The sequence below is a fragment of the Thermobia domestica genome, chromosome 11 (assembly GCF_964235325.1).
Source record: "Thermobia domestica chromosome 11, izTheDome1.hap1.1, whole genome shotgun sequence".
Lineage (NCBI taxonomy): Eukaryota > Metazoa > Arthropoda > Insecta > Zygentoma > Lepismatidae > Thermobia > Thermobia domestica.
The window spans coordinates 131240797-131255333 of NC_137464.1; the positions used below are offsets into that span (position 1 = coordinate 131240797).

The 14537-nt window shown below is 32.6% G+C and overlaps 1 protein-coding gene across 4 annotated transcripts in view; it reads right to left on the reverse strand.

Annotated features, from left to right (window-relative positions):
• Positions 1-14537, reverse strand: part of LOC145664449 (DNA topoisomerase 2-binding protein 1-A-like) — a 1008895-nt gene that overhangs the window by 558095 nt on the left and 436263 nt on the right. For all 4 annotated transcript variants that reach the window (XM_081731135.1, XM_081731136.1, XM_081731137.1 and 1 more), the window contains one exon: positions 8005-8142. In XM_081731135.1, coding sequence (XP_081587261.1) covers positions 8005-8142 — 138 coding nt within the window. The remainder of the gene's footprint in view (positions 1-8004; positions 8143-14537) is intronic.

Consider the following 14537-nt stretch of genomic DNA (forward strand, 5'->3'; position numbering starts at 1 on the left):
TTGTTGTTCATGCTGGAGTAGCATACTTAAAATCGTGACTTTTAAGATTTGTTCTTTCTGGAGAAAGAGGGAGGCGGCAAATGAACTGTACTATGTGCTACTATGAACTGTAGTTACACTGAATCTGTGTGAATTGAATGTTTTGTTCCATATGGCGGAAAGTTTATGGGCCTTTCTCGCCTATCGACTCGAAGTGTGCACATCGAACACTTGTAATAAAAACTGTTTGAGGTGTTCTTTTACTTGATGTATTGTTTATAATTGTACGTAAAATGTAATAAGTACTATGAAGACTTAAAACCTTGATATTCAGTTTGAAACACCCTGCATTTCTTAGCAACAGTATTGGAACAAAGATGTAAAAAGGAGAGTAAGGAGATCCTTATAAAGTAACTGCTTACAACAACGATATTATTATTAGTCGAGACTATAACTACTACAACAACACGGGTTACTAATCAAAAAAATGTAATCAAATGTACAATAACACTTTCGGACCCAGGTGGCGAAAGTGGCACATACGAGTGTGTCACTTTTTTAATCCGCTCCTGTGCGGACACTAATTAACGTGTAGGGATATTTTTTTTTTTTTTTTTTTTTTTTGCCAAATATGGTTGGACCATAGTTTATTATATTAGTTTCTTTTTCTTCTGTGTGTCGAATTTCCTTCTCAAATTTCACCCCAGTCAAAAAATCGAGAATTTTGAATTTTCTTTATTACTTTTTCCCCCTGTAGTTCCCTTCGTTGTAGAGAAACCTCCTTAAGACTTGGTAGATAGATTCGTCGGATGGATATCTAATTGTTGACATCAATTGGACGGGCCTGCGCGCAGCGTTACCAACTACGGAAATTAAAATTTCCTTAAATTTGGGCAAAAAATTCGAAATTTTTGTTTATAAATCCGTACCTATACGTCCGAGTGCAAGTGAACTTACGCCATTCGAACATTTGTCCTTACTGAACAAACGCGGGTACATATCGTTACAGTGGGGTAATTAGGGTCCGCACGAAATATTCGGGGCCGCAAGGATTTAGGTTCTAACCCTTAATTTTTCCCTACTTTTCTGTTTACCGTAATATATTTTTGGTAATTAGAAGCTTTGTTCCTTAAATATCGCCATGATACTTGTACGATATATTAGTGGTGTACCAGTGTTTATTTTAAGATAGTTTTTGTCTGTCTAGTAGCAGTGTTCCCAGCTACAGAAAATTTTAATTCCAGATTTTAGGGGGAAATTTTGGAAAATTTACCTGTTTTGTCTTATTTCCCTCTTGTTGGCTACATCGGAATAAACGCACCAGTATCTGAAAGTCTTGTCTTTGACCTTCACAACGCACTATAGAAAGTTTCAATAGGATAATTAGGGGAAGTACAGTTGAGGTTTATAGTAGATCTTATTCTCTAAGTGGAAAGATAACTTTTTTTTTTAAAGGTAGAATGAGATACTTTTTAATGACATGCTTACTCTATTAGATATCGTCACGATACTTGTAGGATATATTAGAGGGATATCAAAGCTTATTTATTCTAAGATAGGTTGTGTGTGTCTGCTAGCACTGTGCCAGCTACAGGCATTTTTAATTCCCGATTTTAGGGGAAAATTTTGGAAAAATTCCCTTTTTGTCTCTATTATGTCTTTCTTGTAGGCTACATTCGAACAAACGTACCACTGTATGAAAGTCTCGTTCTTAGCCTACACAGCGCACCATAAAAAGTTTCGGTGGAATAATTAGGGGAAGTACAGTTGAGGTTTATAATAAACTATGATCTGTAAATGGTAAAAAAATTGTGAATTTCTGAGGTAGAATAAGATTTTTTTTTCTTTTCATGCTTACTTTGTTAGATATCGCCATGATACGTGTAGGATATATTCTTGGGGTACCAGGGTTTACTTTTATACAGTTTGCGTCTGTCTGATGGTAGTGTTTACAGCCAAAACAATTACTTTCCGATTTTAGGTGAAAAACTCGGAAAATTTTCCTTTTTCCTCTATTATTTCCCTCTTGCTCGTTATATTGAAACAAATGTACCACTACCTGAAAGCCATCTCTCTGGCCTACAGAACGCACCATAAAAAGTTTCAATAGGAAAATTAGAGAAGTTGTAGCCCCGGCATATCTGTTGATTTTTTGCTTCTTAGGCGTAAAAAATGTCAAAATTTCATATATATTGTGGCAGAGCCCGTATTTTATTTATCAGAATTCTTAATTTAACGATTAACTTTATTTAATTTTTGAGGATATTGGCTTTTTGTAAAATATTAAAATTGTTTGGTGAAGGAAAACAACTGTCACAATTGAGGTTAATGCAAGTTTGTAAATTGTATTATTTTTGTCGTCAGCAGATAAAATAAACAAAACACATAATTGGTAGTCTGCGAATGCAGGAAAGAAATTCATGAAATGCGTTGGCTATAACATTCTGTAAAAATTACGAGTTGCAGTTGTAACATGTTTGTGAACATCAGACACATTCACGGATATGTAGAAATTGCCTAGAATCGGGAAATCAGAGCATGCCGAGTGTTGCAGTTTTTGTTCTCGAAACAAGGAAAGAATTTGTTTTCCGAAAGAAAGGAGGACACACGTGCCTGACGTCAGACGACGCCGCAGAATTCCGGAAGTCGAGATTGAAACAAAACCAGGGGACAGGAGGTCTTTGGGAGAGAAGTTCCATGTCGTTTGGGAGAGAAGTTCCACGTCGTTCGATGGAGAAGTTCTACGTCTTTTGAGACAGAAGTTCCATGTCTTTTGAGAGAGAAGGACGGAGCATTTCGTCGAAGTAGTTTTGAGTTCATCGCTGTTAAGTTTCTAATGTGATTTGAAGTACGAAGTCAATCACAACATCGGTAATCCGATCTTCAAACAACTAACAGTTAACGTTAGTTAATCCGGAGCATTGGTTCGAGACGCCATATCCAATGCAGACCATCTATTAACCAGAGACGCCTGTCTGTTTCGATATCAATCTGGCGATATCGACCTCAACGTAGAAACCCCGGAGATCATCAACAGAGAACGTCAACTGAAGACAACAGTAAAAGGTATGTGTGACTTCAAATTCAGAGTACAAATGCTCAATGCTCGATATGCACTGCTCGTATGGCAAAGATTCTAAATATCCGTTATAATCCACGACATTTTACACTAGCAACACACTTTCTAATAAGAAATATAATTGTTGTTTAATAATTGAATTTATGAGTTATCATTACAAGTTAATCCCCAATAGAAATGTGCTTTATTCAAAACCTCTCGCTTATAAAACAGATACTTGCCCACTCATTCTAGATGGTGAGTGGAAGGTGATCTGCTCAATTCAACTTTTGCATCCCCAATTTCAGGCACGAATTGAGCGGGTTGTCAATATGGTGACAGAGAATTTTCTTTCTCTCTTTGAATGGAAGCCTGCAACTTCAGGTTTTCATTGTACCTTGCCAAAACACCAAAGAATTTTTTAGGTGACTTGGACCCATATGGCCACAGTGGTGCTAGATAAAAAAAAAAAAAAGGCTTGAAATTTGGTTAGAAAATTTTTTTGTAAATTTTCACCCCTACATTTCCTTCAGTAATTTCCCATCCGTTGGCAACACTGCAATGCAACTTACACCAAAAAATAGCCACATTCCTTTTCTAAAAAACAAGATCTTTACCATATCAATCGGGTAAATGGTTTTTGAGCAATAACTGAAAATGTAGGAAAACGTCAAAAATGCCCTGGGTCCGAAAGGAATAATCGCTCAATTTTGCTCGTATAAGTACAAAGAAACAAACGATTTGTAAGTTACGAGGGCTTCGACTCAAGTTCTGTTGATTAGTTCAATAATCTTCAACCTAAATCAATAAATAATAGTTGCCAGAAAAAAAACAGACATTTGAAAAAAACATGAAAAAGAACGGTTTTTTATTGAAAAAAAAACCACAGAAAAAAAACCGTTTTTTACAAAACTACTCTATGACCCAGTGCAGCTGATCAGAGCAGGTTAATTACATTGGAATACTCCACGGCCCGATGAAACCGACCAGAGTGGGTTAATTTGTATGGAACTACTCCATTGCCTGAAGCAGCCGACCAAAGCAGGTTAATTAGATGGGAATACTATACACCTTGAGGCAACCGATCATAGCAGATTAATTAGATGGGAATACTATACACCCTGAGGCAGCCGACCAGAACATTTAATTAGATGGGAATACTATACACCCTGAGGCAGCCGACCAGAGCAGGTTAATTAGATGGGAATACCATACACCCTGAGGCAGCTGACCAGAGCAGGTTAATTAGATGGGAATGCTATACGGCCCGAAGCAGCCGACTCCAGCTGACCCCGAGACTCTATGGCCCAACTAAACCGACCAGATTGGGAGAAGTTAGATAGGGCAATCCCAGAGCAGACTGATGCTGGGGTATTCGTTACTCCTCATTTTGTGTCGAGTCTTCGGGGTCTCTCGAATCTCGGCACTAGAGCTGTTGTAGATGACGTCTTCTTTCTTCTTAGACATGTAAGAGCTGGTACAGTGTAGTCTGCTCGTTTGTTTATAAGTATACATGATTGGAATATTACAATATGGATATATTTGATAATGTTGTTAAAGATAACAAAGGTGATGTTCCAAGTATTAAAATTAGCGAGGAGCAATTAAAACTATTAAAGAATTTAAATGATGTTAAGAAAAAAAAAAAGTTTGATAAATATAAATATAAAAACTATTACATACATCAATTTTAATAAGTCATCAAGCCTTTAAATCTAAAATAAATAAAGTTTTTACAACAAATTATAGAATATGGATTAAATTTACAAACCAAGCATTATTTAATATAGAGAATGGAATTGATGAACAAGATTCATTAACATTAGAATAGCATGAATCAATAAATAATAATAAACAAATAGAAAGTGATAGAAACAAATTTAATGATATATTAAAATCATTATAAGGCGCATATATAAAGATGAATGGTATTGAGATGCTTATTAAAAAAAAAATAAAGAAAGTTACTCTTAAGTTAATTACGCAGAAACTATAAACCTCTTATGTCGATTGAGAAATCTGATGGTTACAAATTTGTCTAATGGAACAAGTAATGCATACGGATTTAAACCATTATAAGAATTTGTAAATATATTTCTAAACGATACTGTAATTGAAAATTTTCATTTTGATTTTAAAAAGAACGATATAATAACGTTGCAAGCCAATACAAATTTTGCCACGCAAAAAGGCCAATTAATGTTTGTCAATATACAAAGAGAACTTTCATGATTTCTATTAAACAAATAGCAATGAGGATGTGTTATGGTGTGTGAAAGGCTTTGAAGATACTTGAAGATACACAAAGAAAAATACTATTTAAAATAGAAAAGAAAAATTAAACATATATAAAGATACTATTAAAACACAATTTGTTACGGAAGATTGACTAGAAGAAGGTATAAGTATTAGAGAAGAAATTATTGAAGAAATACATACACAATCAAGGAAATATTTCGAAATATTAAACATTACAAAAATAATTGACGGTTTGCGGCAAGCAGTCTTGCCGAAATAAATAATGAAGTACAAAAAGTAAATTCGAAAATAAAGAACGGTTATAAATATTTACTCATGATTATCGATGTGTATTCAAATTTTCATTTGTCAATTTTTTAAATATTCATTTGTTGTTCCTGTTGAAGATAAGACTAGTGCTAGTATTGTAAAAGTATTTCAATGAGTATTAAAAAATTGCTATCGAAACGATTTAGGAGCAGATCAAGGTAAAGAATTTTATAACAAAGATTTAAAAATTGATGAAAAACTGTAATAATCATTACTAAACTTATATTGGTAAAAAGCTTCTGTCACAGAACGTTTTTACCAAACCTTGAAACAAAACACATAAAAAAATATTAGTACTCAAGGAAACTATAAATGGTTAGAAATATTACCAAAATTTACTGATAAATATAAAAATTGAATTCATAGAACAATTAGCATGAAATTCGAAATAGTTAATGAAAAATAACAATATTGGAAAATAAGTATAAGAAATAATATAAATGCGTTAAACCAAAGCATAAAATTAGTGATTACCTTCGTGTAAACAAATCTAAAGATTTGTTTAAGAAAGGATATACATACAACTGGTCAACGGAAGTATTTGTTATTAATGGGGTTATGTCTTAGACTGCATCGACATATAAAATTCAAGATTTAAATAATGAAGTAAAATGATTCTTTTTATCAATCACAAATATTAAAAAACTAAACGTACAGATGATTATCTTATAGAAAAAATGTTATGCAAAATAGGTTATAAACTAATAGCTGGATAAAGAAAAGTAATGTAATGTAGTAATGTGCTTACCTTTAATGTAGATATACATAAAAGATTTGATAAAAAAAAATTAAATACATAAAAAAGATTTTCCGTATACGAAGACGGAAGATGGATATTACAAACATATGTTTCGAACTAATCAAGAAACCTAAACACAAAAATATGATAAGGCTTTGTATGGAGATCAATTTGTAGTTATTATAATTAAGTCAAATGATTATCGTAATGTTTATATAAACGCAACAACGCTTTGCCAAGATGGAGATAAAAATTTATATCATTGGACAGAATTTAAAAAAAAAAAAAAAAACTAAAAGAAAAATTAAAAACTTAACACATGAGTTTTGGTCATCGAGATCACGATGGTCAAAATGTGCAACATAACGCTGATTCAAAAGGAAGAAGCAAAATTAATTTACTAATATCAGAATCTTACACTCTCATCTAATCCCACATATCATATATACGGTTGTCAGATGAGTTTGCCTTTAAAGTATCAGAGATTGTCTATTCTTCCATCATATCGCACTTTTTAAAATCCTTATAAAGTATGTAAAAATACGAAAAAGTACAAGATAAAGTTGATAATATAAAAAGAGAAATTAGAAGAAGAAATTATTCTAAATGTTGCAACGAAACTTGGCATACGCATAAAGTAGAGGCCATAATATTTTTCAAGATATATTATATTTAAGTATCTGCAGCCGGAACTGCTCCATGGGACGCCAAATTAAAAAAAAAAAATGGAAGGAATTTCCTTATTTATACCAAATTTTCCTTTTCTCATACATTATGAACACATTCACACGATGCAATTTGAAAACTTGTTTCTTGAAACACTTGACTTCAGATATTCCAGCGCTTCCTTAAACTTTATTATCTGTAGTACATATGTTGAGTAAAAAATAGTTCTCTTCGTTTTTTTCAAAAACAGATTTGTTGGAATCTTACGAAGTTCTTACTCAATTATTGAACTCATTTCAGGACAAAACCTAAACGATAAAACTACATAAATGTTCAATGAGAAAAAGCGGCGAAACAAGGCTTGAGGGAAGAATACAAACTGAATGTATTTGAAAATAGAATTCCTGATAGGAATATCTGGTCTCAAGGATGGGAATGAAGAACAGTGAAAACTTCATAAACCGTTAACCTAACATTCTTAGGGTCATTAAACCTAATAGGTTCAGGTAGGCAGGTTGTGTAGCCAGAACGGAAGAAAGAAGGAAGTTCTGAAAATTTTAAGTAGAAACCCACAAGGAGACAGACAAACAGGAAGATCTAGGCACAGATGGGAGAACAACATTAAGATGGATCTCGCAGACACAAGAATACACAGCAGAAACTGGAATCAGTTGTTTAAAGAGAGAAATCAATGGAAAGCTTTTGTGAATACGACATTGAACATTCCAGTTCCTTAGACCATAGAGTCAATTGTTGAATCGATTGACTCATTCATTCACTTAAAAGAAGGTAACTATCGAAACTAATGCTAATAAACTAACAAACCCAGCCAGAGTGCATATGGTTTAGGCTTTATATGTAAGTTCTGAGTACAACAAAACCTGAAACTGGACAATAAACAAAAAAATTCCGCAAGGTAATACCACTAATTTTAAGAGGTGTATTTAAGCGTTATTTACAATTACATGCATTCGATACTTCACTTGTTACGTACCTTTTACAGTTTGTGCTTGAGATTTCGTCTGCAACGTAGTATTTGTTGAAAGAGCACTCATTTCAAATGCTGTTTCGTTTATGTGTGTTCTGTTGAGGTCACCCACAATAGTGCTACACATTGAAACGGACAAAACACCTGAAAAAATCAGTAATGAGATTGTGAAAATCTATGGTCATATAGAAGTGTTCTACATTAAAAAATAAATAAATTACTATTACCAGATCGACAACCATCTCTCGCTTATTAAGTATTGCTTTTTTGCTGTACCAATAATTTTGTTTAATTCATAGTATTTACAAGTACTATAACATAGAACATTCTGAATTAACGTTACACTAAATATCTGATATCCACACTTCAGGTTATAAAAACCAAGACGGTCCTTCTTAGCTTAATTGTAACTCCTATAAAAAGATCCACGATCCTTCCCGATTCCCATAATTCTGCAAAAAACGAAATGCGTTTTCCCTCCATTCTGTCACAGAGAGGGACAGGTATAGTGTGTAATAAGATTCAACTCTCTGCACGTTGCCACTGAACAAACATACCGTTGTAAAACTAACTCAGAACTTGTAACCTGAAAGTTCAGTATTAGTAGTAAAAGTGCTTAGTTCATAGTTTAATAATGGTAAAGACTTATGTTAATCTACGGTAGAATGTACACCGTTAATAGGGAATTAATTATAGAATAAAGTTAATAGAAAAGAATTAAAAACTTATTTATATAAATCAATTTGTGAGTTATTTCTGGGTACGGGTAACATAGACTTACGAAAAGACTTCTATAATGATAGTTACTATGCTGAACTCTGAAATGATGGAAGTGACTGTCGCAAAACTCGAATAAAATTCGATGAATGACTTGACAGATGAGCGTATGATGAGTGTATCATCACTGTGTGATCCCGAGTGCTCTTTGATCTTACTTTCTAAGGGAAACGGAACACACATATGAGCACAACAGAATTCACTTCTGTATGAAGATTCCTTCCCTGCTTCACAAACATGGAAAGTTTCTGACTACTACTAAAGAGTCTACTGCTACGAATTTGGAACTACTAAAGAGTGAAGGAGATTTGTTTGTGTAATCCCATACTTCACTTCTTCTTCTTTTCAATTAGGAAGAATGAATACAGAATTGATGTAAACAATTTGCACGTTTTGGCTTGTGTCAGAGTTATTTGAGAGACAAAGACAAAATACTTCCCTAAGATTCACGATTTAGGAAATTTTCTCTTCCAAGTCAAAAGATTTACTCTCGTAAGCTACGTCATGTGATTCTATTTAATTTCTAAGACGGACGCTCTCGTATTTCAATTAATGAAATTTGTCTAGAAGTTGAAAGGAATTTATCAAATTAATTTTTGAATCAAAACGCTATCTTATCTGGTTCCCAACTTTTGAAAATTTCCCACGTATTGATTTGTTTATACTATCAAACTTTACAATCATTAAAATTCTTTCTGACTATCAGAATATTATTGTTTAATAATGACAAGGTTTGAAAATATGAGAGAACTCTCTTATGCCATTCATTACCTACACAGGCAGGAATAGATATTATATCTGATCAACAAAAGAAAACACATCATTTATAGACAACAGAAACATTAAAAAACCTGGACTCTGCTGGGATGAAAATGGAACACCACGAATACTGACACGATTGTGCAGTGCTTTTACGTTTCTAGGAGGTAATTCATAACAGAAAAAAGTGAATTTCAAATCAAATGAGTGAAAGTACTATACTATATAAGTGAATAGGCTCAATAGAGACTCAATAAAGCAAGAGTACCAATCAGGGTAGATTGATTTAAATGAGTCTGATTTAAATTACAATTTTAATCAAGATTTAAATCACTTGATTTTTTAAATAAAGAACATTGATTTAAATCAAATTCCGAAATAAATCAATTGAAAGGAAAAATAAGTAAAATCCAGTTTCTGTTCTGTTATTTCGATTATGGAAGATAATCATAATACAATGAGACTCAAATGTATGTAAGCACACTATGAAATCAAGTATCATGTAGAGGATGATTAGGGAACCTACCGTTTCGAACGGGTAGCGGGTGAATCCTGCTTTTTTTTTTTTTTCTATTCGTAACATAGGATTTTTATTAAATCGTTAACTATTCCATCGGAGAAATCACCATGGGCATTTAAGACGAAAATTCTTTTGTGTCCACGTCTATTTGTTTCCAGATAATAGGAGCGTATTTAGAGGAGCCCGATCCCCTCTCCGAAACAAAATAATAATAATAATAATAATAATAATAATAATAATAATAATAATAATAATAATATAATATATTTATTTTAGTGCCATGAACAGCCAGATAGCAAAAATACAGCACTTAGTCATAGAACTAAGGGTTATAACACACATCTTACATTCCTCTTAATATTAACAATACATTTGTTTCGACGATAGGAGGTCATTGTCTATCTTATAATATATACATAGTTTTATGACTTGTATCTTATCTGGATAAACATAATTACTTCATTATTCATTAAAATAGTTAGTCAATTTTCTTCAAATTGTCCTTAAAATAAGGATACCGTCAAACATACAGATATACTATATAAAATATACATACCTAATAAAATCTATACGTCTGTTTAATAAATACAATTATCCCGATAATATATTAAAAGAACTTGTCAGTTTTCTTAAGATTATAGAATTTTTATTCATGGGAACCATTTCCGATGCTTTTCTAATATTATATGTTGGTACCCTTATACCTATATTATGTACGTAGTATTCGCTACTTTATCTATTATCTAAAATTTTCTGAATAAAGTTTTTGTCTATAATTTTTCTTCTTACATGTAATTCTTGCAACCCCCAGTATTCGTTCCAGTAATCATAACTATGAGAGTAGTAATCTTTTTTTTTTTTTTTTTTTTTAATTTCTACACAATAGCCTAATGAAACATTTTTGAACCGATTCAATTTTGCTACATAATGTCGTGGATATATTATTCCATATAATTGCACCAAATTCTGAACTGGGTCTTACAAGTACCTTAAATAGATAGACATATGTGTTTGCATTTTTAAACTTAGGCCCCTGCCTAAATACAAACCCCATAGTCTTTCGTGTTCTATGTACTATGTCATTAATATGATAGTTGAATTTCATATTCATGTCAAATGTTGTGCCTAAATTTTTAATCTTTTCAACTTTCTGCAGAGATATTCCATCTATGACATATTTGCTAACATAGTATTGCGTCTTATTGGTATATGAAATAAATTTAGTTTTATTACAGTTTATTTTCAGTAGGTTATTTTTACACCATATACTAATACTATCCAAGTCTTTTTGGAGTAAGTAGTTATCGTATTCGCTATTCACTATTCTAAATAACTTCAAATCATCAGCATATAATAATTGAGAATTTAACCTTTTCCGTCAGGTCATTAATAAATAATGGAAAAAGAAGTGGTCCTAAAGGAGATCCCTGAGGTATACCATTTTTTATACAGCCAATACTGGAAGTTATATGACCAATTTTCACTCTATATTCTCTGTTTGATAAATAACTTTGGAACCATCGAATATACTGAGAAGATAGACCAACATTGGATAATTTACGAACTAGAAGTCCATGTTCTATAGAGTCGAAAGCCTTTGACATATCAATATATATATAGTGTCAACCTGTAGTCTATTTTTAAGAGCTAAGTACGTAAAATCTGTAAAATGTACAAAGATTCGTAACAATTGATCTGCCTTTATAAAACCCATGCTGAAATTCAGTTAGTTTATTTTTTACATTAAAGTATATATGGTTGTGTATTATTATTTCAAATATCTTACTAAATGCATTAACTAATGTGATTGGCCTATAATTTTTCATATTATTTTTATCTTCTGTTTTATGTACAGGTATAATATATACTTGTTTCCATGTCGATGGAAACTCTCTAATCTGAGTGATTCATTGAATATATTTGCCAGAATGGATGATAACTCAGTATCATATGCTTTTATTATATAGTACGATATCTTATCTGGACCAGGAGAGGTACTTCCATTGATCTGTTTAATTGCACTAAGGACATCCGATTCAGAAATATTAGGTATATTAATTATATCTCCGCTACAGATATGTAATGTAGAATACATGTTATGGCCATTTACATGACTTGGTCCCAAATTTGTATCATTATATTTCATTTCCTTAGGTAATTTTTTGTTATCTGAGTTTTTAAATACTTTCCAGAAGATCTTATTGTCACTAACAATGCTGTTTTCTAAACTAAGATAATAGGCTTTTCTCGCTTCTAGATATTTCGTTTTTACAATTTTACGTAATGTAGAATACCTTTGGAACCACATACTGTCATTGGTTTGTCTTGCTTTGACGAAACATTTAGTTTTCTTATTTATTAAAGTTTTCAGTTCCCTATTCATCCAGGGGTCTTTAAACTTGGGTTTATTAATGACTACTTTCTTAGGTACATAAATGAAATGAAATGAAATCTTTGAGTTTTACGTCCCACGGTTATGCCGGTTAGGATAAAGGAGACGGTGATGATGAGTAATGAATGAAATGGTGGAATGAAGAAAGTGGGAGGAAACGGGAGAACCCCGAGAAAACCCACGCACACGGTGTTTGTCCACCACAAGGTTCACTTGGCGGGGGCTGGGATCGAACCCGGGACCCCTAGCACCAGAGGTGAACGCTCTACCACTGAGCCACCGCGGCCCCCAAGGTACATAAATATCTAGGACATTATATATACTATCATAGAGACTGTTGGTCATAGTATTAATATCACTTGTATCTTCATTCGATTCATTCATTGCCTTGATACCCTGATATACACCTAAGAAGTCAGGATTCTTAAAATCAAAAACTTTTGTTTGGTTCGAGATATTGTCTTGATTGTTATTATTACTTTTAATTACTTCCCATTCAAAAACAAAAGGTGGGTAGATGCGGTCAATTTTTATTAAAGTTGGGACATCATACACAATGAAACTATTATCCATGTTGGTTAGCAACAGGTCTAGAACTTTATCTTTCCATTAGGATCATACGACCTATTCAATTGTTTTAGATTAAGTATATTACTTAGTCAGCTTTTTTCATAGTGTAATAGTTATATGTGGTTATAGTTCCAGTAGCCCAATCTATTCCACCTACATTAAAATCACCTAAAACTATGAGGTTACAATTTCTTGTTATTAGAAAAGTGGTTAACCATTCACAATAGTTAATAAAATTCTTTAATGGTAAGTCAGGGGGAATATAATGCAAGCACAATAATAATGGCTTGTTGTCAGGGATTGAAACTTTAACTATAATAATATCAAGAGTATCATCTGAGGGTGTTATAATTTCATATGCATATTCCTTTTTTATGATAACTATACAGCCCCCACCCTTAGTCTTGTTTACTAGTGCGAAGTTTCTATCTTTACGTATAGTATTGTAATTATTTGATAATTGTACAAAGTGTTGATTCGTTTCTTTTAACCAAGTTTCAGTGATACAATAAATATCAAAGTCATTACAATTTACTTTATCTATAAATACCTTCTCTTTGGTATTAATTCCATTAGCATTTTGATAATATAATCGCAAGTGCGTCATACTTCTTTTATACTATTTTATGCTATTTATTTACCTTTACTATCCACCTTTTCAGCTCTAACTTCATGGCACACAATTTCTTCCTTTAGTCGACCCATAAATTTAGTAAATAAGACACCATCTGGCCAGACATTCGGATTATAGACACAATCAAAATCGTTTTCTTCTACAGCTACATAAAACGAATAATAACTACTGTGTTTTGTTTTTAACTGTACACATTTAGTAACATTAACATTAGCACTTTCCTTCACAAATGCAGAAAGATCTTTACATGAAACACTAGGATCGAGTCTCGTCACAAACAGTGCAGACGTACGAGGACCTTTTTTGTTTACTTTCAGTTTGCCCGTGGCATTCTTTCCTTCCATTAAAGTATTACGATTCCTGTTGTCAGAGTCAGATAAGGTTGTAGTTTTTGTTCCACTCGGCAGTTTTTGGTTGATTCGCCATAGGCGTTTGGTTACCAGCTTCCATTCACCAACACTTGTTTCCTGTGGTAAACTGTTAGAAGGTGATTCATTGTGATTGACCATGACATTCATAGAATCACCTTGCACTTTTTTTTTTTTTTTTTTTTTTTTTTTTGATCAGAGGGTATTGAACTATTTATCACTTCAGCAAATGTACGAGCTTTATTATTGGCTGATAGCAACTCATTTAATTTTATATTTTCTTGTTTCATCGATATCAGTTCAGCCTCCAAGGAATCATATTTTTCACTAATATCACTTAACATAACCAGCACCTCAAATAGCTTATTTTTCACTTCGACACAGCAAGTAGAGCAGTTCTGTTCTTAATGGCTTAAAATCGAATCTGATTTCTCTTCTATATCTTCAGCTTCACTTATCTCAGCATCAGAATTCACATTTTGATCATCTTTTCAGGATCCAAATTGCTTCGTTGTAAAC